Consider the following 21574-nt stretch of genomic DNA (forward strand, 5'->3'; position numbering starts at 1 on the left):
ATCAGTAAGATATGTTTCATTTATATATATGACATTATCTTTATCAAAGATAGTAAGTCGCATGCCGAAAATTTGCAAGCTCTGCAAGAAGCCAATATAAAATGCTAATTAGACAAAAAAGCAACCAATGTCCCTCCTTTCAAATTATGCAACCAATGTAAATGAAATTTTGGCTATAATTTGGGTTTTAAAAGCGCTCATGAATTACTTTGCCATAAAGGCCTTAGTCGTAATTTTTATGAATCACTCCTAACACAGTCTCTTGGTGGTTGGAATTGGACGGGTAGAATAAGTTGGAAACCATACTTCGCAAAATTACGCAATTGCGAAGTGTGCCTTTTGTGCCTGTGGTACCAATAGCGAGATGCGGCTTCATACTGAACGTTCGGCTTTCGAGGCCGGCGTTCGGATGCCACTCTCAGCAGTCTTTCTATCTGGGCACACTAAAATGGTCTCAGACACCCATGGGGCTCGCTCGTTGCGATGAATCTTGATACGATGAGAACGCTGTTTGGTGTATCTATGCATTGTATGGTTAGTGCTTCTACCCAACACAGCGCAGAGAGATTTTAAACCACGATCTGATCCCTAACATTGAGGTCCCAATTAATAAAACAAACAAGTAAGAGATTCTAGTCGGGAGCTCTCGACTAGGGGATACCCTGAACCCTCTTATTCCAACACCAAATAAATTAATAAAAAAAAGTTCCCTTGGCAGGGCTAGAATTTGCAACTGACCGCATTACTTACTGTCGACTACACTCAACAGCCACACCAGCAAAAAAAAAAAAAATAATACTTTCCCCGGTAGGGCTCGAACTCGCGACAGACCGCACCACTTGCTATGCCTCTACTCAGCAGCCACACCAACAATTAAGTACTTATGATAAAAAAAGGAACTAAAATAACATTACAAAAAAAAGATGCAATTACCATGCTATTAGAATGCGAAGCAGACGCGCATGAATGTGGGTGTGTACATGTATACAGAAATTCTTAAAGCTGCTGCCCCATTCAATTGCGCAGTTGCATATAACTTTGGTTTTTCTTAACAGATCTTTATGAAATTTTCTACAGTATAACTTATTGTACCATAGAATATTTGTGTATTCTGAAAAAGTCAATTGCATTTAAATTGTGGTTTAAATTGGTTGGAAATAAAGGTTGGGTTATTAACTTGATTTATAGGTCTGTGGTGGTAGCGGGGAGGTGGCGATAGGTATGAAATGAAAGATTACTTGAAATATCTATAATATTCTAGAAGCAACATATCATGTTTGGTGCTCTAGCTCTTATTATTTACCCAATTTGCTAAAAAAAACAAGATGTAGATATCGATTTTTATCGATTGCTTGGAGTAAGTTATCGATTATCGGAAACAAACTCGATCTGCGCGGGAACTAGGAGCATCTACATCTAAAATTTCAAGTCTCTAGCTCTTAAAGGTTCTGAGATCCTTTGGCTCATACATACGGACGGACGGACAGACGGACGGACAGACAGACGGACATGGCTAGATCGACTCGGCTATTGGTGCTGATCAAGAATATATATACTTTATGGGGTCGGAGATGCTTCCTTCTGCCTGTTACATACATTTGGATTTTGCACAAATACAATATACCCTTATACCCATTTTTAATGGGTTCAGGGTATAAAAACAGATATTCATTAATAAAACAGACAAAGACAAATACAGATTTGATATTTCCGTCCTGACATTTCAAAGATACTTAAGCCCTTTTGTAATAAATGAAATATTTACATCAGTAGAAATAATGAACCAATTACTGCATCTCTACCCGACGCACTTTATATTTATTTAGAGTAATGTAAAGATTTGACCAATGAAACAAAATAAGACGGAGCAATTCTCAAAATCCCTAGGGCGCAGCGCCACGTTAAGTATGTTAGTAATACAATGCCAAAGGTGCAAGGAAGAACAATACGACAGACATCTAACTTATTCAGAAATTAAAGAAACTCTGTTTCCCGAATATCCAGGGCATATCCGGATCATTAATATTATTTAACCGACAATATTTTTGATTTGACGGCAATAAACCCGTTTTTTAAATTGGCACAGAAAACACCTATTAAATATAAGGCAGATATAAAAAAACCTCTACACGAATTGCTTTTTTACTATGGCGTTTCTTAAATTGTAGTAGTCGATACGAAAAATTGTTAAATTCTGCACTAGTAACCTTTATATAAACCAGGAACAACAATTTTGGAGAGTCATGCTAACAAAAGCAATGGCCAGGTAGATATTCCTCTCAACCCTCAGTTATAATGATTATGAGGAACAAATCCATTATTTTTTTTTATAAGTATTTTTTGTAGAAACGTTACAACATACTCAGAAAAATTTGAGAAATTTTGGCAGAAGACAGACATGCAAAAACATACAAGGTATTACAATTGTACACCAGGACAAGAAATATTTGGAAAGGCTAACAAAAAATTACGTTCAAAATTATCATATAAATTAAAAATAGTTAAAGAGGATAGCAAGACGACAGTTATAACAAACAGGGTTCGGGTAGGCGAAAAAAGTAGTATGAACAAACTCTAGTCGGGAGATCCCGGGTAGGGGATACCCTCGACCCTTTTTTATCAACACCAAAGCGAGAGCGCTTTCAGCTCGAAAAAAAGACTGACTGCGCTATTTACTACCATCTCAGCCATAATACAAATTCATTTTCATCGAAAATTAAATAAATAAAGTGGCAGGACATAAAAATATATTATTTGTATAGAAAAATTATAACTTATCGATTATAGGAAAAATCTCGTACTGACCGGGCACAAATATTTAGCTCTTAAAGGTTTTGATAAGATCGCGTTCCTAAATACGGACGAACACGCGGAGACAGTCGGACGGACAGACAAACGGACATGGCTAGATCGACTCGACTATTATATGCTTATCAAGAATATATATTTTATGGTGCGAATATGCTGCCTTCTACTTTTAACATACATTTTCTCAAAAATAATAAGCCCTTTTTACTCATTTTCAATGGATTCAGAGACTAACCAAGCAACATATGTTGGCTTGTGGTTCAGAGGTGATAAAAGCTGAAATTTGAAATTTATTTTATTTTGAGTTTTTTTTATTTATTTATAATAAATTAAAATTATGATTGATCTGAACTATTTTTAACTTTTAATTGCGCGCTTTGCATGTTACTTTCGTATACTTGGTCACTTGGATAATAATCTAAAAGTTTCCTATTAACGGTTTCATGTGTGGATTCACGAAGCTCTAATTCATTCTCCGAAATTATTTTTCGGACTAGTTCATCATCCGTGCCTAGTTCGTTTTGAACAGAGGCTTGACTCCAGTTTTCCAAATTAACAATATTTAGAGATTGTTTTGAATGTCTAATCATATCGATTCCATTTTTCTTACAAAAATCTAATATCCATGCAACCACAAAAAAGCATGCTGCATTCATTGGAAACGCTCGTAATAATGTCGAATTCAGTCCGCGAAAAAAAAACGTTATGCCCTCCCTTTCATAATTTTTTACTGCACAGTCAACGAACCCATTATATAGAGCATGTTTTCCAAGGGCATCTGCTTGCAAATGTGTTTTGACGACATCGATGGGGTAGCAGGCTAACCATGATGATATTCCTGCACAGCCTCCTGCCATAAGAATATAGGGTACATTGGGTTTATCTTTAAGCTGCATTAAATATTCGTATGAAACGAAGTAGCTGGCAAAACCTTACAAAAAATAAATAAAAATGTAGTTATTATTCCATAACTAGGTTGGTAATTATATAAGATTCTCTTTTACCTGGAATATCCCTAAGTATTGTTGCTGTAAGTCCTTTAAACGTGCCTTTGAAACCTTCTGTTCGATGTATGTAAAGCAAACAATCAATAGGTCCTTTAAATTTATGCTGGCTGTCGATCTGTTTCGACAATTGCAATCGTGTTTTCGCTAACTCCATGGGGGAACATATAAAGCCCTGTGCTATACCAGCAGTGGCTCCAGCCCAAAAGTGTGACATTAAAGAATTTGGGTTATCAGATAATCTCTGTACGTTTCCATAAACTCCAAACACTACTGCGTTTACTAAACCGATTCCCATCATTGGACTGCTGATTCCCCGATACAAGCCACGAATATTATCTAACAATAATATTGTTTTTAAACAGTGAATTGTTCCTTTATATTTTGGATTCTTAGGGTCATCAGTTTGCAAATGAACTTTAACTGTATCGAAAGGGTGGCCGACAAGTACTCCTGCAGCACCTAAAATATTTATTATTGATTAAATGTGTAGTTATTAAATCCGCAGGCAAAAATCATGGCCTGCTAAAATTAAAGACACATCATTACATGTACATATGGATAAATTTAAAAAAAGAGTATTACTTTTTTTGTGGCACTCTCCATTACAAAGTAAAAAGTCTTAGGTCGAGAATATGTGAAATGGAGATACCAAAAACAATATAAACACTAAAATGAGTAACCCCCATACATTTAAATGCGACGCCTCGCCTGGCCTTTCACCTGGCCCTTGAGGCTTCGCACGACATGCCTGCCGAGTGTCTGTGCGTTCTCTAAAAACCAGACGAACGAATGCCGAAGTCGCGGCTTGCTGATGCTGACTCGAGCAACGAAGTTAGTCGCCAATCTGCCTTCAGCAAAGTCGATGGTACTTTGCGTCGCTTTGATTTCGAAGTACATTGAGAGAAGTTTTAAACTTACGCTCGGCGCAAAGTATCTTTGCTTTACCCATGAAATGCATGCTTTATTTAAATGATATATATAAATTTTACAGAAAAAAAATAATTTGGACAGAAGGCGCTTCTTGTGCAATAACTGTGTTAAGAAAATAGCACACACAGATTGGTTTCACTTTTGTTTTTGGACAGTGTATGGTCGAGAGAAGTTATTGTCTCAGCCAACAGCGTGCAAGCTCCTGTTTGCATGTGTAAATTATGCATGCATAAATACATAAAAATATGTATATGTGGGTTATTCACTGCTCCAGTTAAACATAAAGATGTTACAACATCTAAAAGAAGGAACTACTATAATAAAACAACATTGTTGGGAAATTTGGAAATATTTTAATTTAAGAAATTAAAGCATTTCAAGTCGCCTCGACGGTCATATTAGGTTATGACCCCATTATAAATATAATGGCCGCCTCGCGGTGTTGCCTAGGTACCGATTTCGCATCGGTAGCTAATTCGAGCGACGAATTTGTACTATTTAATTCGAATAAAATATAATTATATCAAAAAAAATTAATTAAATTAATCTTTAAAAACCACAAATTATCACTTTTATTTCTCAATTTAATTTGTATTATTTAAAAATAAATTTTTTTATTTAATACTTTAATGTAAAATAATTACATAAATATTTGCATCGACTATAAATACATATTTTCTACGGAGCCTCAGTACACAACATGCATTCATAATTCAATACAAATTTGGGTCATGATCAGCGGTAGAAAACTAAGAAAATCTATTTCTTTGCCAGCCAGAGACTTTGATAACAACACATTCAACTATGCTTTGATGTATGTATATTCACACGCATACAAACATAATTTCTTGAGAGTACATTCTATTTTTATCTTTTTCGAAATCGTTTTCGTTCTCAATTTTAAAAAAATCAAGCTGCATAGTAGAATTTTGTGGCGTTACTCATCTTAGTGTTAATATTGTCTTTGGAGATACATTGAGTCCAGTGCCAATTTATCGTTAACTGGTTGAATAAAGTTCAGGGTATCCTCTCGCCGGCACTATCGAGTAGAGCACCATTATTTTTTATACACCGAACCCATTAAAAATGGGTAAAAGGGTATATTGTTTTTGTGCAAAATGCAAATGTATGTCACAGGTAGAAGGAAGCAGCTCCGACCCCATAAAGTATATATATTCTTGATCAGCATCAATAGCCGAGTCGATCTAGCCATGTCCGTGTTTCTGTCCGTCCGTCTGTTCGACAAAAATCGACATCGACATCCTGTTTGATTTTAGCAATGTTGGTAAATAAGAAGAGCTAGAGTCATCAAACTTGATATGTTATTTCTAGAATCGTATACACATATCCAGTATCTTTAATTTTATACCCATCGCCACCTCTCCGCTACCACCGCAGAGCTATAAATCAAGTTAATAACCAAACTTATATTGCCAACCAATTTAAGCCACAATTTAAATGCAATTGACTTTTTGAGATCACACTAATATTCTATGGTACAATAAGGTATACTGTAGAATATTTCATTAAGATCGGTTAAGAAAAACCCAAAAGTTACTGAGCAATTGGATGGGGCAGCGCAAATTTCAAGTATTTCTGGATAAATGTACACAAACACATATGCATGTTCGTTTGCTTCGAATTCTATCAACAGCATTGCAATTGCGATTGTTTTCTGTGATGCAATTTTATTTTTTTTCTCAATAATTCTGAATTATTTGTGTGGCTGTTGAGTAGAAGCATAGCAAGAGATGCGGTCTGTCGCGAGATCGAGCCCTACCGGGGAAAGTATTATTTTTTTTTTTTGCCGGTGTGGCTGTTGAGTAGAGTCATCAGCAAGCAATGCGGTCAGTGCGAGTTTGAACCTTGCCAAGGGAAATTTTTTTTATATTTATGTTTATTACTTAAAACGAGCGCGTTGCACAAATTACATTTGATGTTGGGAGAAGAGGGTTCAGGATATCCCTTAGTCAGGAGCTCCCGACTAGAACCTCCTACTTGTTTATCTGAAAAATGGTTATATCTTCCCTCAAATAAAGATATTTTTTATTTACCACTAAAAAACAAGGTATTATGAAACTTATGAACGCAATATCCATCTTCAAAAGCGGCTTCGTTGATGAAGGGCGACGAATTGCAATAAAAAAACAGGAAAAGACAGAAGAAAAATCCCCGCCAGAATATTAGACGAAACTGAAAACACACACAATTAAAAACAAATTAGAGGTTCTAGTCGGTAACTAGGGGATATCCTGAACCCTCTTATTCCAACACCAAATGCAGTTCGCGCTACGCACTCATTTGTAGTAATAAAGATAAATTAAAAACAAAATTTCCCTTGGTAGGGTTCGAACTCGCAACTAACTGCACTAATTGCCGCCGTCTTCACTAAACAGCCACAGCAGCCAAAAAAAAAAAAAAAATAGTTTCCTCGGCAGGGCTCGAACTTGCCACAGACCACACCACATGCCACCGCCTCTATTTAACATCCACACCAATAATCATGTGGCAATAAGAAAAAAACGAATTTAAATAGCAGCACAGAACACAATACAATCGCAATTACAATGTTTGTTGGATCAAAAGCGGTTTTTTGACCTTTTAAGAATCTAATCTCAAGTGGGCGTGTGTGGATGGTATGAAGTTTTAATAAAGGTTTAACAAACTGATGAGCAACACGACTGACTTCTAAGATGATGCTTACAGCACTGATTTCTTTACATAACTTAATATTAAAGGGACCGAGCAGTTACAGAGTTCGAAAGAGAGCGAGACTTCGTACACGCGTCTGAGTGCTTATGGCATTAAAATAGAAGATAGTTAGCATGGTCTTAACATAACCTTCTATTGACATTGCTATAGATACCATAAGAACATCCCGGCCGCCTTGAAAGAATGATCTTTCAAGAGACAGGTAGAACAGCCAGCTTATGAACTGGACGGCAACGGAGTCCGGAAGCAGCAGGAATATGCGCGACACGAAAACGGTTATCCTTGCCAGTCACAACCGACTCAACACGCCCTAATTTCCAGTGCAATGGCTGTGTTGTCCTCATGTATGATGACCATAGAGCCATCCGTGAAATTTGGGGATGCCGAAGTCCACTTTGTCTTAGTTCTAAGTTCGTTCGCATACTCTGCAGACCAACGGCGCTGGAACTGCTGTTTAACAGCTGTGATCTGCTCGTAACGATCCAAGTTTGAGATGTTGTTGGTGATAATCTCACGCTTGGGCAGAGCGCGCGGTTCTTCTCTATTTAGAAAGTGTCCTGCAGTGACAGCGCTAGTCGTTGGGATCAAATTATAGCGGTGTCAGCGGGCGAGTACTGCTTCTATCTAAACGATTGCGGTGCTCAGCTCCTCAAAGGCGAACCGGGTGTTAGCGAGGCTACGCACCAGCACACCTTGACAGCTCTTGACAGCAGCCTCTCACAGACCGCAAAAGTGTGGAGCCCTGTATGGAATGTAATGAAAGGTTATTTCTTGAGAGGAACAATATGAAAGGATAGCATCTTGAGTGCTAGTGTTGAACATGAACCGCTTCAAGTAGCTTGTTGGATGCTCCTACAAAATTTGTGGCGTTGTCACAATAGATGTGCGATACTGGTCCACGATGGGCAACCATGCGTTTCAATAATTCCAAAAACTTATTCGTTGAAAGATCTGACACGATTTCAATGTGAACAGCCTTTACGGCCATGCAGACAAATTGGCGACATTGGATATTATGGGACCCTTGCCACGTATTCGAAGATAGGTGTTTACTGGACCGCAGAAGTCGACTCCGCCGTGGCGAAATGGCTCAGGTAACCCATGACACGACGAAGTAGAGTTGGACGATATCCGACACAGTGTATACAAGAATGAACAATGCTGCGCGCTAAAGCTCTTGCGTGTACGACCCAGAATTGAAGCCGCAGCAGTCCAACTAATGCCTTTGGTCATGGAAATTGCACAAGTTTAGATGCCGAACATAATTATAGACAAATTGCGATTCCTTGGGAACGAGTAAAGGGTGCCTTTGACGAGAGAGGATATCAGCATGCTCGAGTCTGCCGCCAACCTTGATGACCTCGTACCCAGAAGAGTCATCTATAAAGGGGCTGAAAAATTTCAGATTGCTTTTTAAATCTATTTGTTTCCTGGAACCTCGACATTGCCATACGAGTCCGTGGAACGCACATACACGCAACAACCGTAAGCACGAATTGATGCGACACAGAAAGCGTGTAGTTGTATTTCTGTGATTTCTCAGGTTGCATGCAAAAATGGGTTACTGAAATCGACGGTAATTCTTTGAGAGACGTTGCGGAATTTCTCCATGCTTGTGGAAGTGATTGCGGAACAGATTCAGGCGAGTTTTACGATGATATTCGAGACGATTATGATTGGTGCCAGCAATCCTAATGGAGAGACGAGGCAGTCGAGAGAATAGTCCTCTTTGTGGCTGTTGAATACAATTTTTTGGGTTTGAGTTCAAGCAGTAGCACATCACGACGTTGATCCCAAGCTACGCCGAGTGCGCTAGTGACATCGTTTTCATCCAAGTTTAAATCCTTTGCCGATTAATCGTCTCTGACGGCAGGATAATTGGAGTGCCACTTAAGCAATGGGAAGTGTCCTCGGCGAATAATAATTCAGCAACTCAATGAGCTCGTTTGATCCGCAAAGCAACGCAAAGCAAACGATTATTTAACAATGGATGCTCCAATACAAACTCATTCACATGCAGATCTGCTAGATATTAAAAAACTGCGAACTGCTTAGTATGGGGCCAAGGCCGTTCCATACGTGAATGTATTTAGCTCAAAGGTCGGCAAATCAGCATCAGGGGATGCTCTCCAAAATATATATTGAAAATTCTGATCCACTTGTCTATACATATTCGTGAGGTCTGCTGTGATGGCGTAACGAACTAATCGAAAACGAAGGAGAAGTATATACAGATCTTCTTAAAGTGTTGGGCCAACGAGAAGCTAATCACTCAATGAATGCTGGGATGATGTTGTGCATGAGGCAACAAACACTACTCCTAACTTCGTTGATGCACTGCTGGGCTTAAACACATAATGGTGAGGTATGTAAAAGTGTGGATAACTTAATCTTGGATTCGTCACTAAAGTCATATGGCTGAGATTCTCATATTCATTCATGAAAGTTACACATTGCGATTGAACAGTAGGCTGTTAATTGAGGCGCCTCTCGAGCGATAAAAAATGACGACGGGCAACACCGATTGAACTGCCTAGGCACGCTGGATCTCCCTTGAAAGGTAGACGCACAACAATCCTGCCGTTATTCATCTGTGTTGTCTGTGAATACATAGAGAGCCGATGTTCCGGATTGATTGACTTTGGAGAATTTTGTATAGCATCAATGCTTCACAGTAATTGAAGATTTTTGTCAATTGATTCCTCCACAGAAAGCAAGCACGTTGATGACTGCTTAGCCGACTGATGACGATACTTGCCAGACACAACCCTCAACCTCTGAAGGAATGGCAAATTGTCTCCGAGCTTGATCTGTCGAACAGCCAGGCATTAGAAAAATGGCTCTGTACCAAGAAGGAGATCAATCCGACCGGACTTGTGGGAAGTTTTGTCTGCAAGTGGCGTATTCGCGGGCAACTTCCAATCTAACGTGTCGATTTCCGAATCCGGCTAACCAGCCGGCAATGTGAGATGTTATGTAGAAGTAGTACTTCAAATGGTGACAAACGAGATTTAATTCCAGTAGCTGTATAGTTGTTAATTTTAGTCGAGGGCTCCCCTATGCGGCAAATATCGAACTGCAGCCGTTGTGCGAATTGACCTCTCATGAAATTAACTTGGGAACATGAATCAAGCAATGCTCTGCCTTGTTTATACGCCCCTGATGAATCCCGCACTAATTCCTTTGCAGTAGCAAGAATGATTTGTCGGCCTGTTGATTGATTCACATGCGACTGCGTTGCAGAAGGAGTCGTTGTTGAGGACATTTGCGCTATGGATGAAGGCGATGTAGACGATGATGATGCACGCGGCCAAAATGCAGTAGCGTGTGATGGCGATGCTTGCACCTTCGACAACGATAGTTAGAAGGCCACTGAGCCGTCCGATGTCCTGATTGACGGCAATTAATGCAAAGTCCAGCATTTTTTACGACTCCGTTACTTGAGTTTGGGACCTATGTCTTGAAACTGAAACATTGTAAAATTTTATGGTCGGAGTTAGAACAAAGAATGCATGTTGGATTAGTAATAGCAAATGATGATCCCTTGCTTGGCTTGTACATGTGTTTTTGTTTCGAAGAATCAGCCATTCGATTCGATGCGATGCGTAATAGAGAGCTGCATGAATGGCAAAAAAAAAACACGATCAAATGAATAATGCCAGAAATGAGTTGAGTGAAATTGAATGTAAAGCCGCATATGTTTGAGTGAGTGCGTGCGGTCACGTAGAACTCGAACGCACAACATTGATACGAAAAAAAAACGAATTGAATTAGTGGAAATGCGTTGGAATAAGAGGTTCCGTTTAGAATGCATTTGAATGACCAACCGCTTTTTTAATTATTGTTGTCTTGTCGCGCATAAAGAAAAAGACGAAAATAAATAAGAAGAAAGGAAAAAAACAAAACAAAAGCAAATAAATGCGCATGCAAAATACATACAGTCTCGTCACCGTTTTTTTCTTCGTCCATTTCTTTTGACTGCTTGCTTCTGTTGTATCGAACGAAATAAAGCCACGCACTTAAGTAATTCGAGTTTCTTCGGCTGTGCCAAATTTTTCATCCCGCTTTACGCTTTATTTATTCTCACTCATTTCGCTGAATGCTGTCTGGTATAAGACACAACACGCACTCACATTGGTACTCATTCGTTTCATTGTGAGCCTCGCACTCACTCAATTCAATTCAATTCGAGTTCATTCAATTCAACGTATGTTGTGATTGAAGCCATGCAGCTCTCTAGTACGTAAGTCAAGAGATTCATTCCACTTGTCAAGAGTTTGCTTGTCACATTTTCCGATGACGATGAATATCAATATGGCTTGGGCAATATCTGATCTGGTACCCAATGACGATAATGATGAATACAGGGCTGGCGCATTGTCCAGCAGACTGCGCAGCTGATTTTTTCTGGTTTGTCGACTGGCTATAGATTGAACAGCAATTCTATTGTGTCTTAAAATGTAAGTGTAGGTTTATTATAACGTTCACTTAAACGAGCAAGAGCCTTGGTATAATTTTTCTGGGTAGGGCCCTTAAAATTATTCAGCATATGAATAAACTTTTCAGTGTTCGAAAGATAGTACTCACGACCGATAATCTGATTTTTGATTTTTGAAATCTGCTCGTTTCCCATTAAACACAGGCAGAGCCAATCGAGGACGACTTGATGGCGGCGATGAGCGAAATAGAGCAGGATTAACAAATGAGGTGCTATGCAGTACATCATCCAGTTGGGATAGGATGTACAATTTGATACTCACATATGCGTCTTCTAATTGAATTTCAGATTGTACTCCCGAAACCTCCCTAATGTATATCTCCAACATATCCAATCGTAATTGTAGCTCGTCATGTGCCAATCTTTTTTCACTGCCATCGACCTCAGTAGACACTCTTACAACATCCTCTAAGTGTGCGATATTACGTTTTATGTTCGCTCGCTTACGTAAGTTTGCTTCAAGAGTTGACATTATGTTTTGAGAATGTTGTGATCACCGATGTGACCGAGCGCCAGTTCTGATACTCCAAAATGTTAACAGCCTAACTTTAATCTGATAATGCCACTCTCACCGATGTGAGCGAGCGACAGCTCAAATGCTCCCAACTGTTAACAGAACAACTAAGACTTGTAAATGTTACTCTCATCGATGAGAGGGTCGCTGACAGCGACGAAGCAAATGCAGTTAACAAACAGAGGCAGCGAGCTTCCAGCGGCGAAGCAACGACAACGAGAATGCAGCAGCAAAGCAAAGGCGGCGAGTTTGCAGCGACTAAGAAACGGCAACGGGAATGAAGCTGTGAAGCAAAGGCAATGGGCAATCAAATTCAGAGCGTATCCAGCGCGAAGTAACGGCAACGAGAATGCAGCAGCGAAGCGAACGTAGCGAGCTTCCAGCGACGAAGCAGCGGCAAGAACGGCGAGAATGCCATTCTGAAACAAGAACAGCGAGATTGAAGGAATGGCAATTGTTACGGCTCCAGAATGCCCAAAGATAGTTCAGTTGGCCAAATATTGCTGTCGAGGCTGTATTTTGCGAAGAGTTCGACGAAACCTTCCTCCAACGAAATGATGTGCGGCAACGATATACCGCCAATTTCCACACACAAGCTCTCACGCGTTTTGTTGACCTTTTAAGAATCTAATCTCAAGTGGGCGTGTGTGGATGGTATGAAGTTTTAATAAAGGTTTAACAAACTGATGGGCAACACGACTGACATCTAAGATGATGCTTACAGCACTGATTTCTTTACATAACTTAAGATTAAAGGGACCGAGCAGTTACAGAGTTCGAAAGAGAGCGAGACTTCGTACACGCGTCTGAGTGCTTATGGCATTAAAATAGAAGATAGTTAGCATGATCTTAACATAATCTTCTATTGAAATTGATATAGATACCCTAACTAACGTATATGAGGTATATAACCGAACAATTTTGTTGATAGAATTCGAAACAGACGCGCATGAATGTGTATGTACGTGTATACATAAATTCTTTGAATTTGCGTTGCAAACACGAGTGCAGTCAAAATAGCGAAGAACGAAACAAAATCGGATCTTAATGAACTTTTCTACAGTATATCTTATTGTACCATAGAATATTTGTGTATTCTCAAAAAGTCAATTACATTTAAACTGAGGCTTAAATTGGTTGGCTATATAAGTTTGGTTATTAACTTAATTTATAGCTCTGTGGCGGTAGCGGGGAGGTGGTGATGAGTATAAAAGGAAAGATACTGGATATGTGTATACTATTCTAGAATAATCATATCAAGTTTGGTGACTCTAGCTCTTCTTATTTACCTAATTTGCACAAAAAACAGGATGTCGATATCGATTGTTATCGATTGCTTGGAAACGGAGTAAGTTACGATTATCGGAAACAAAATTGATCTGCGCAGGCACTAAGAGGACCTACAGCTAATTTCAAGAGTCAAGCTCTAATAGGTTCTGATATCCTTGCGTTTATACATACGGACAGACGCACAGACGGACGGACAGTCAGACGGATATGGCTATATCGGCTTGGCTATTGATGTTGATCAAGAATATATGTACTTTATGGGGTCGGAGATGCTTTCTTCTGCCTGTTACATACATTTATACTCTGCACAAATACAATATACCGTTTTTACCCATTTTTAATGGGGTTAGGGTATAATAATTCAATTTAGTGCTGGGGTTCATAAATAAATGATCCTCAGAGGGAACACAAGCATAGCCAACTGGTTGGTATTTGATAACATTTTAGGTGAATTGAATTGAATTGGTTTTCGATTGAAATTGGTATCTCACTTAGTCAGCTGTTGCAACTACTATAAAGCCAATAATAACGTGGTGGTGGGGTGTTAATTGCCGTTAAAGCCACTCTCCAGTCTGAACTTTTCTGTTTTAGTACGCCTACTGACGCTGAGATTGTCTCAGTTAAGGTGTCTTTTCCTACATGGAATGTCTATGTAACATGCTCTTATGTCCCACCTTCTTCTGATATTCAAGTTTATATGAAACATATTACTTGTATTAAAGAAGTTTCTTCACACGTGCGTGATAATGACCTATTTATGGTGTTGGGTGATTTTAATTTGCCCAACATCTCTTGGTCATTATTTACTGCCAAAAATTATCTAGTGCCCTCAGCACAGCACGATTTTATAGACTGCATGCTTGATCTTTCGTTGTTTCAAATCAATTCAATTTCTAATCATTTGATTACAACACTTGACCTTGTATTTGTTAACGACTACCTTATTTCTAATGTGTCTAGGTCCCCTCTCCTTTATCTCTTCCTGAGGATGTCTATCATCCAACTTTAGAGATTGCAATGCTAAATTGTAATCCTTTCATTTCGTGCTCATCAGCCAAAAAGCCCCGCTATTGCTTTCGCAAAGGAAATTGTTCTTTGCTGAATCAGCTTATTTATTCAACCGATTGGTCTTTCTTATATGACTCAGTTGATATGAATACTGCCATTAATTTTTTTTTACATCACCCTAATCTCCCTCTTAGATGTGTGTATTCCTAAGTCAATTCCTTCGACTACTTTTTCAAAACCACCCTGGTTTACTACCAGATTATCACATCTAAAAAATGTAAAATCCAAATATTTTAAAAAGTTTAAAAAGTCTGGTTCGTGTACAGACTTGGCTAAATATTCCATAGCCAAGTCGAACTTCTTTCTTCTTAATTCTCAATGCTATGAGAATTATCTAACACGTTGTAAAAGGCAATTTGCCCGAAATCCGAGACAGTTTTATAATTTTGTAAACTTGAAGCGTAAATCTTCAAGATTGCCATCTTCTTTTTTTCTTGGCTTGGATAAAGCTAGCAATGACACTGATTCTGCTAACCTCTTTGCTAATTTTTTCCAATCAACTTACTCTTCATTCTGTCCTAATACTAATGCTTACCCTTATACTATTTCTTCCGCAAGTTATATACCTCCTCTAATTATTTCACACTCCTCTCTCCTATTAGCTATAAACTCTTTAAAGTCTTCTTACTCTCCTGGGCCGGACAATATTCCTAGTTGTCTTCTCAAGGAGTGTAGTTCTTCCCTTCTTTATCCATTGCTAAAGCTTTTTAATCTATCCCTTGAAACTTCTGTCTTTCCATCTCTTTGGAAAGAATCTTATATCATTCCTCTTCACAAGAAAGGTGGGAAGTCTGATATACGAAATTACAGGGGCATTGCAAAACTGTCCGCTATTCCTAAATTATTTGAAATAATAATCACTTCGAATTTGCAGCATTTCTGCAAATCAGTTGTTTCCCCTGTTCAACATGGATTCGTAAAGAATCGGTCAACTACGACCAATCTGCTTGAGTTTACTTCCTTGGTAAACGATGCTTTCCTTTCGAAAATGCAAACTGATGTCATTTACACTGACTTCAGTAAGGCGTTTGACTCTGTGCACCATGACATTTTACTTTTTAAACTTGACCGAATAGGTTTCCCCCTGTCTCTTCTGCTTTGGATTAATTCTTATTTAAAAGGTAGGACCCAAAGAGTAATGCTGAGGCTGACTACCTCTAAACGGGTTCACGTTACTTCTGGTGTTCCTCAAGGTAGTCATCTTTACTCTTTACTCTTTTTATAAGTGATCTGCCCTCTGTTATATCACATGCCCGTGTACTCATGTATGCGAACGATGTCAAACTTTTTCTATCATACACTAATCCCCTACATCATTCTCGTCTACAAGACGATTTGAGCGCTATGCAACTATGGTGTTCGGCCAATCAATTGCATCTAATTTGTTCAAAGTGTATGTTTATGAATTTTAATCGTACTACACCTTATCTTGTCAGTTATACAATCGACAATATCCCTTTGCAACGTATACTAACAGTTAAGGATCTAGGCGTAATTTTTGATTCTAAACTCTGTTTCAATCTTCACATAGATACCATCGTTAATGAGGCAAAAGGTGTACTTGGATTCATTAAACGATGGTCTAAAGAGTTTAACGATCCTTTTATAACAAAACTTCTGTACATCTCTCTTGTTCGCCCTATCCTTGAATACTGCTCTTGCATCTGGTCTCCACAGTATAATAACAGCCAGGATCGTATTGAATCTGTTCAGAAGCAATTTCTGCTTTTTGCCTTACGAGGTTTAAATTGGGACCCTAATCTTCGGTTGCCGTCCTACTCCAGCAGACTGCTTCTTCTCAACCTTCCGTCGTTAACTAACCGTAGGACAATTCTCGGTGTTGTCCTTCTACATAAGTTGATTATTGGCGACATAGATTCTGCTTTTCTGCTAGGGCGTCTTCAATTCTCTGTTCCGGCTAGACCAACCAGAAATTATCGCCCCTTTTTACTATCTACATGCACAACAGACTACGCTATGCACAATCCTTTTCGCGTGCTATGTAAAAATTATAATAGTTTGCATCACGTTTTCGCTACCGAACTGTCTCTACCCCTAATAAAATCGTTGCTTTCAGGATACCTTCGGGAAGTCGCTGACCATTCCCAGCTATGAGCAGGGGCATAGCTTGCCGGACAGGCTGAAAAATTTTCCCCCACCGGGTCGGTGATTTCCCATTACTTTTCTCTCTGTCCTATCTACTTAACACTCTTTATCTAACTTACATTGCTTTACTTTATTAACAATCTTCTTACTTTCATTTTTCCTATTTATTGTATTTTCTTTATTAATATAGCAAATTAAGATTATTTTAATGTTACTTGAGAACACTTTTTTCCTACTTACAACCTTCTGCTTAGATGTAGGCTCTAATAGCGTCACTGACAAAATTAGCTGTGAAAAGGGGCACAGCTGGCCGGGCTGGCAAATAAAACACCTCCATCGGTCGGTGATGCTATTTAGAAAATTGTATCCTTTAACTAGGCTTTTAGCATAAAATTCTATTGTATAATCTATTGAATAATGAGGTAGACACTCGTTTTGTCGACCATTAATAAATAAATAAATAAATAAATAAATAAAAATAAAAGTCTGGTACTAACTTTCAGGCTAATTACACATGAAAAAAATTGTTCTGGGAATAAAAAGAATGTACAAAAATAAACCTTGGCCAACTTACAACTCTTTGGGCTTGACTCTTTTCGATAGTTGTAAAATTAAATCACTTTGTCGAGAAAAAAAATTACTGCACTACTGCATATATTACAAATATTAAGTTAACGTAAAAACATATATATTACCTCCAAAGAGACCAGCAATAAAATCCACAATCATTTTTGTTGGTCAGCAGCCACAGGTTTTTGCAATTTTCCCCTTTACTGTGAGAGTTCGTATGATAATGACGTCTGTAACTAATTTTTAAAAAATGTTATTGATTTAATATACACACTTGTAAGAAAGAATGCTCTAGTCGGGAGTGCCCGACTAGGAGATATACTAAAATAAGATTGCCGTCTGCCTTTTAAGTTTGCCAATTATGGAAATAGCGAAAGCGATCGATGAGTTAAGAACAACTTGTATTGCGCAGAGAATAAGAATAAGCTACGTTTCTGGCTGGTTATGGGGTCGAAGATGACTCTTTTAATAGAAAATGGGTTCGAGGTAAACAGTAGTAGTATTGATTAGTTAATAAATTTGGATATAAATAAGCAGGGACTTTTATATATATTTTGAAGCAACTTAAAATTTTTTAATTAGTTGTTCTATTTTTGTGACATCATGAATAAAATACCCATGTAAAATAATGGCTTACTCTTTTGCAGATATGCGAGGAATAAGAAAGGTTCTACTAGCTTTGTTTATTGGAAATATCTTTTTCTTTCTAAAGAGCTAGGTGATATGGAAGTGTGATCTAATTGCTCCATATATAGAGATCATAGAGAAGCTAATAAATGCCGATTTGATCAAGCTAATCACCGAACGATTATTCCTTAGTCCGATACTAATGCATACTACATATAAAAATGCAGAATTTGGTTAATATATCATGATACATAAGCAAGTTTATCATAGAAGAACCTAACCTTGGACCGATCATTTCTACAGCAGCTGTATGACATGGTGGTCAGTTCTGACATATGTTTAGCGAAAGTTCTATAACTAAGAGACTAATTTACATAGAAACAAATAGACTGACTCATCTGTTGTTACTGATCAAGGATATATAAGTAAGAAATATATCTTTTGATGCGTTAGACAATTGACCCATGACTAAATTATAATTAACTCTTCAAGGGTATAAAAAAAATACCACGGCTTTGCAAAACCCACGAACATAAAGTAATGACACAGAAGAGAGAGACAAACAAACTTTCCTTATCTCCTATCATACAGAGCTCCCAACATCAAAAGTTAATTTTGAAGTAAACGACAACTGAGCAATGCCTTCTGCAGCTACAATAATATACAAATTCGTATGAACATGGTCATATAAAGAATATATAGCTTCCTTCTGACTGACACAAAAAATTCCGGCTATTCATAAAATCATACAATTTCTTCAATGCCATATGAACTTACGATCGTCTATGGTCTCCGACTCCATAAAGTATATACATATGTACATTTATATTCTAGACCAGAATCAACATTCGAGTTGATTTAGCAATGGCCGTCTGTATATGTCTATGCGAACAAGTCTCTCACTTTTTTGAAACTGTTCCACTCTCTATTGTAGGCAGTTATATGTTAGAGCCAGCCGGATCGGACCACTATATAATCAAACTTACATAGAAATAATAGTTCCAATAGAAGCTTCTTGTATGGAAAACTTTTTTGTTTTTAATAATAATATCTTAACAAAACCAGGTATTTATTAGTAAACTTGACCACTTCTTAAGCTGCTTACTTATGAGCACACTTTTATTAATATCGGATTACTGTATTTTATAATATTATAATAAGAATTGCTTGAAAAATGAGTTCTTGTATTGCAAAATATTTCCAAGATATTTTATTCAAACGCAGCATTTACGGCTTCACTATGTTCCCCCATACCAGCTAAGCCGTAAGGCAAATATGAAATCTTCGGCGTGCCAAAGATATTCTTACTTTCTCACTATGTAGGCAGTTTTCAAACAGGCTCCTAGGCTTACAAAGTTAATATGGCGCTTTACAGATTGTATAAATATAAATACCTTTATCAAACGGTTTTTACCTTACTTGAAAGGGTTCCGGAAGAAAAGGTATGTATATATGCAGCACGATGAAGATTAAATGCCTTATAGACATGAGAAATAAAATGAATTTTGCATTCATTACACTTTTCTGTTGACGACAATCATTTCCATAAAAGTTATGATATAGGTCGAGTCTGAAAAAAATCGCGCAACAAAAGACTTATGTACCTATGGTCACGAACTGCAAAACTACTGTCAAATTAATGGATCGACGGACATTGCTTTATCGACTAGGCTGATTATAAACATTACCTGCGCTTTGTTAACGCTTAGGAGATATTTCCGAACCCATATACATAGTTAATTCCGTCTGACCGTCCGTCTATCTGACAGTCCGTCTGTCTGTTTATACGAGCGAGTCTCAATTTTAAAGCTTTCATCTCGATCATTATTGCAAAGGTGCGTTTTAGTTTTTGTTTTAAAATTTAATTTTGTTTTTCAAGATATCTTGACCAAACTCGGCATTTATAAGTTTCAGTATTCTTTCTCCATGAATAGAAATTCTAATTAGTATCACCATAAAGTTGTCATAGGAACAATCATTCGAAAAGTAGGTATTAAACTGTTTATACCCTGAACCCATTGAAAATGGGTAAAAAGGGTTTATTGTATTTGTGCAAAATGCAAATGTATGTAACAGGCAGAAGGAAGCATCTCCGACCCCATAAAGTATATATATCCTGCCATGTCCGTCTGTCTGTCCGTCCGTCCATATATATATATATATATATATATATATATATATATATATGTCAAGTTTGGTGACTCTAGCTATTATTATTATTTACCAAAATTGCCCAAAAAACAGGATACCGATATCGATTTTTATCGATTGCTTGGAAACGGAGTAAGCTATCGATTATCGGAAACAAACTCGATCTGCGCGGGAACTAGGAGAATCTACATCTCTAGCTCTTATAGGTTCTGAGATCCTTGCGTTCATACATAAGGACAGACGGACATGGCTAGATCGACTCGGCTATTGGTGCTGATCAAGAATATATATATACTTTATGGGGTCGGAGATGCTTCCTTCTGCCTGTTACACACATTTGGATTTTGCACAAATACAATATACCCTTATACCCACTGTTAATGGGTATATTCATTCTTAACCAGCGTCAGAATTGAGTCGATGTAGCTACATTCCGTCCGTCTGCGAGAAATTCGCAGTGGTCGTCGTTATTGTACGACGACAACAATAGAGAGCCAGACTGCTACAAGAGAGAGCAAACGGTCTAAGCGTACGCTCTGAGAGAAAAAACGATCAGAGAGTCAGTCGATACAAAAATCTCGTACATTATCTACATTATCTACAATTATCCAAATAATGTATAAAAACATTAAAGTAATACAACGTGGTCTCAGAGTTATTCACTACTGTAATAGGATAAGAGCATCATTGGTAACCCTAGCCAGGGTATTATAGTGTCACTATCTATGTTAATTATAACAGTACGATAAGTATATATCGATAATGAAGCAAATGTAATATCGATAAAGAAAAGCGGCTGCAGAGAAGAAGTGGAAGGCAGTCTCTCTACAGTACTAGCAGTAAGAAGACGTGTTGTTAAAAATAAAAAGGCAACCCGAACATAAGTTAAATCAATAAAGAAAATCATACTATTACAATATCAGAAGTGGGATTAACTCAAAAAAAAAAAAAAAAAAAACACAACAAAATGGAAAATATAAATATAAATGACGTGTCAATAGCGACATTGAAAAGTTGGTTGGCATTACTAAATTTGCCAACAGAGGGTACCAAAACTGAGCTGATGGCGAGATTAAATAAGGTACCAGTGGATATCCGAGACGATGCTGCAAAGGAACTTGAAGTTCAACGTAACAAGGAACAGACAATTGAGGCTCAAAATGAGTTGCAAAACATAATGCAACAACAGCGTGACGAAATAGCAAATGGCGCCGAGGTGCTGAAATTGATGCGTCTCGAAATTGAAGCGTCTCGAAAATTCCTAGAAGAATTTCAAGTAACGGTGAACCGCAA

General features: G+C 37.9%; 1 protein-coding gene across 2 annotated transcripts in view; it reads right to left on the reverse strand.

Moving 5' to 3' along the window:
• Positions 1-3127: 3127 nt before the first annotated feature.
• LOC115763932 (mitochondrial basic amino acids transporter) overlaps positions 3128-21574 on the reverse strand; it is a 33768-nt gene continuing 15321 nt past the window's right edge. For both annotated transcript variants that reach the window (XM_030706726.1, XM_030706727.1), the window contains 3 exons: positions 17629-17739; positions 3813-4274; positions 3128-3739 (listed from right to left, as the gene is read on the reverse strand). In XM_030706726.1, coding sequence (XP_030562586.1) covers positions 3144-3739; positions 3813-4274; positions 17629-17662 — 1092 coding nt within the window. In that variant the 5' untranslated portion in view covers positions 17663-17739 and the 3' untranslated portion in view covers positions 3128-3143. The remainder of the gene's footprint in view (positions 3740-3812; positions 4275-17628; positions 17740-21574) is intronic.

This window comes from Drosophila novamexicana, unplaced genomic scaffold (assembly GCF_003285875.2).
Source record: "Drosophila novamexicana strain 15010-1031.04,08,12 unplaced genomic scaffold, DnovRS2.1 tig00000796-arrow-arrow-pilon, whole genome shotgun sequence".
NCBI classification, from domain to species: Eukaryota; Metazoa; Arthropoda; class Insecta; order Diptera; family Drosophilidae; genus Drosophila; species Drosophila novamexicana.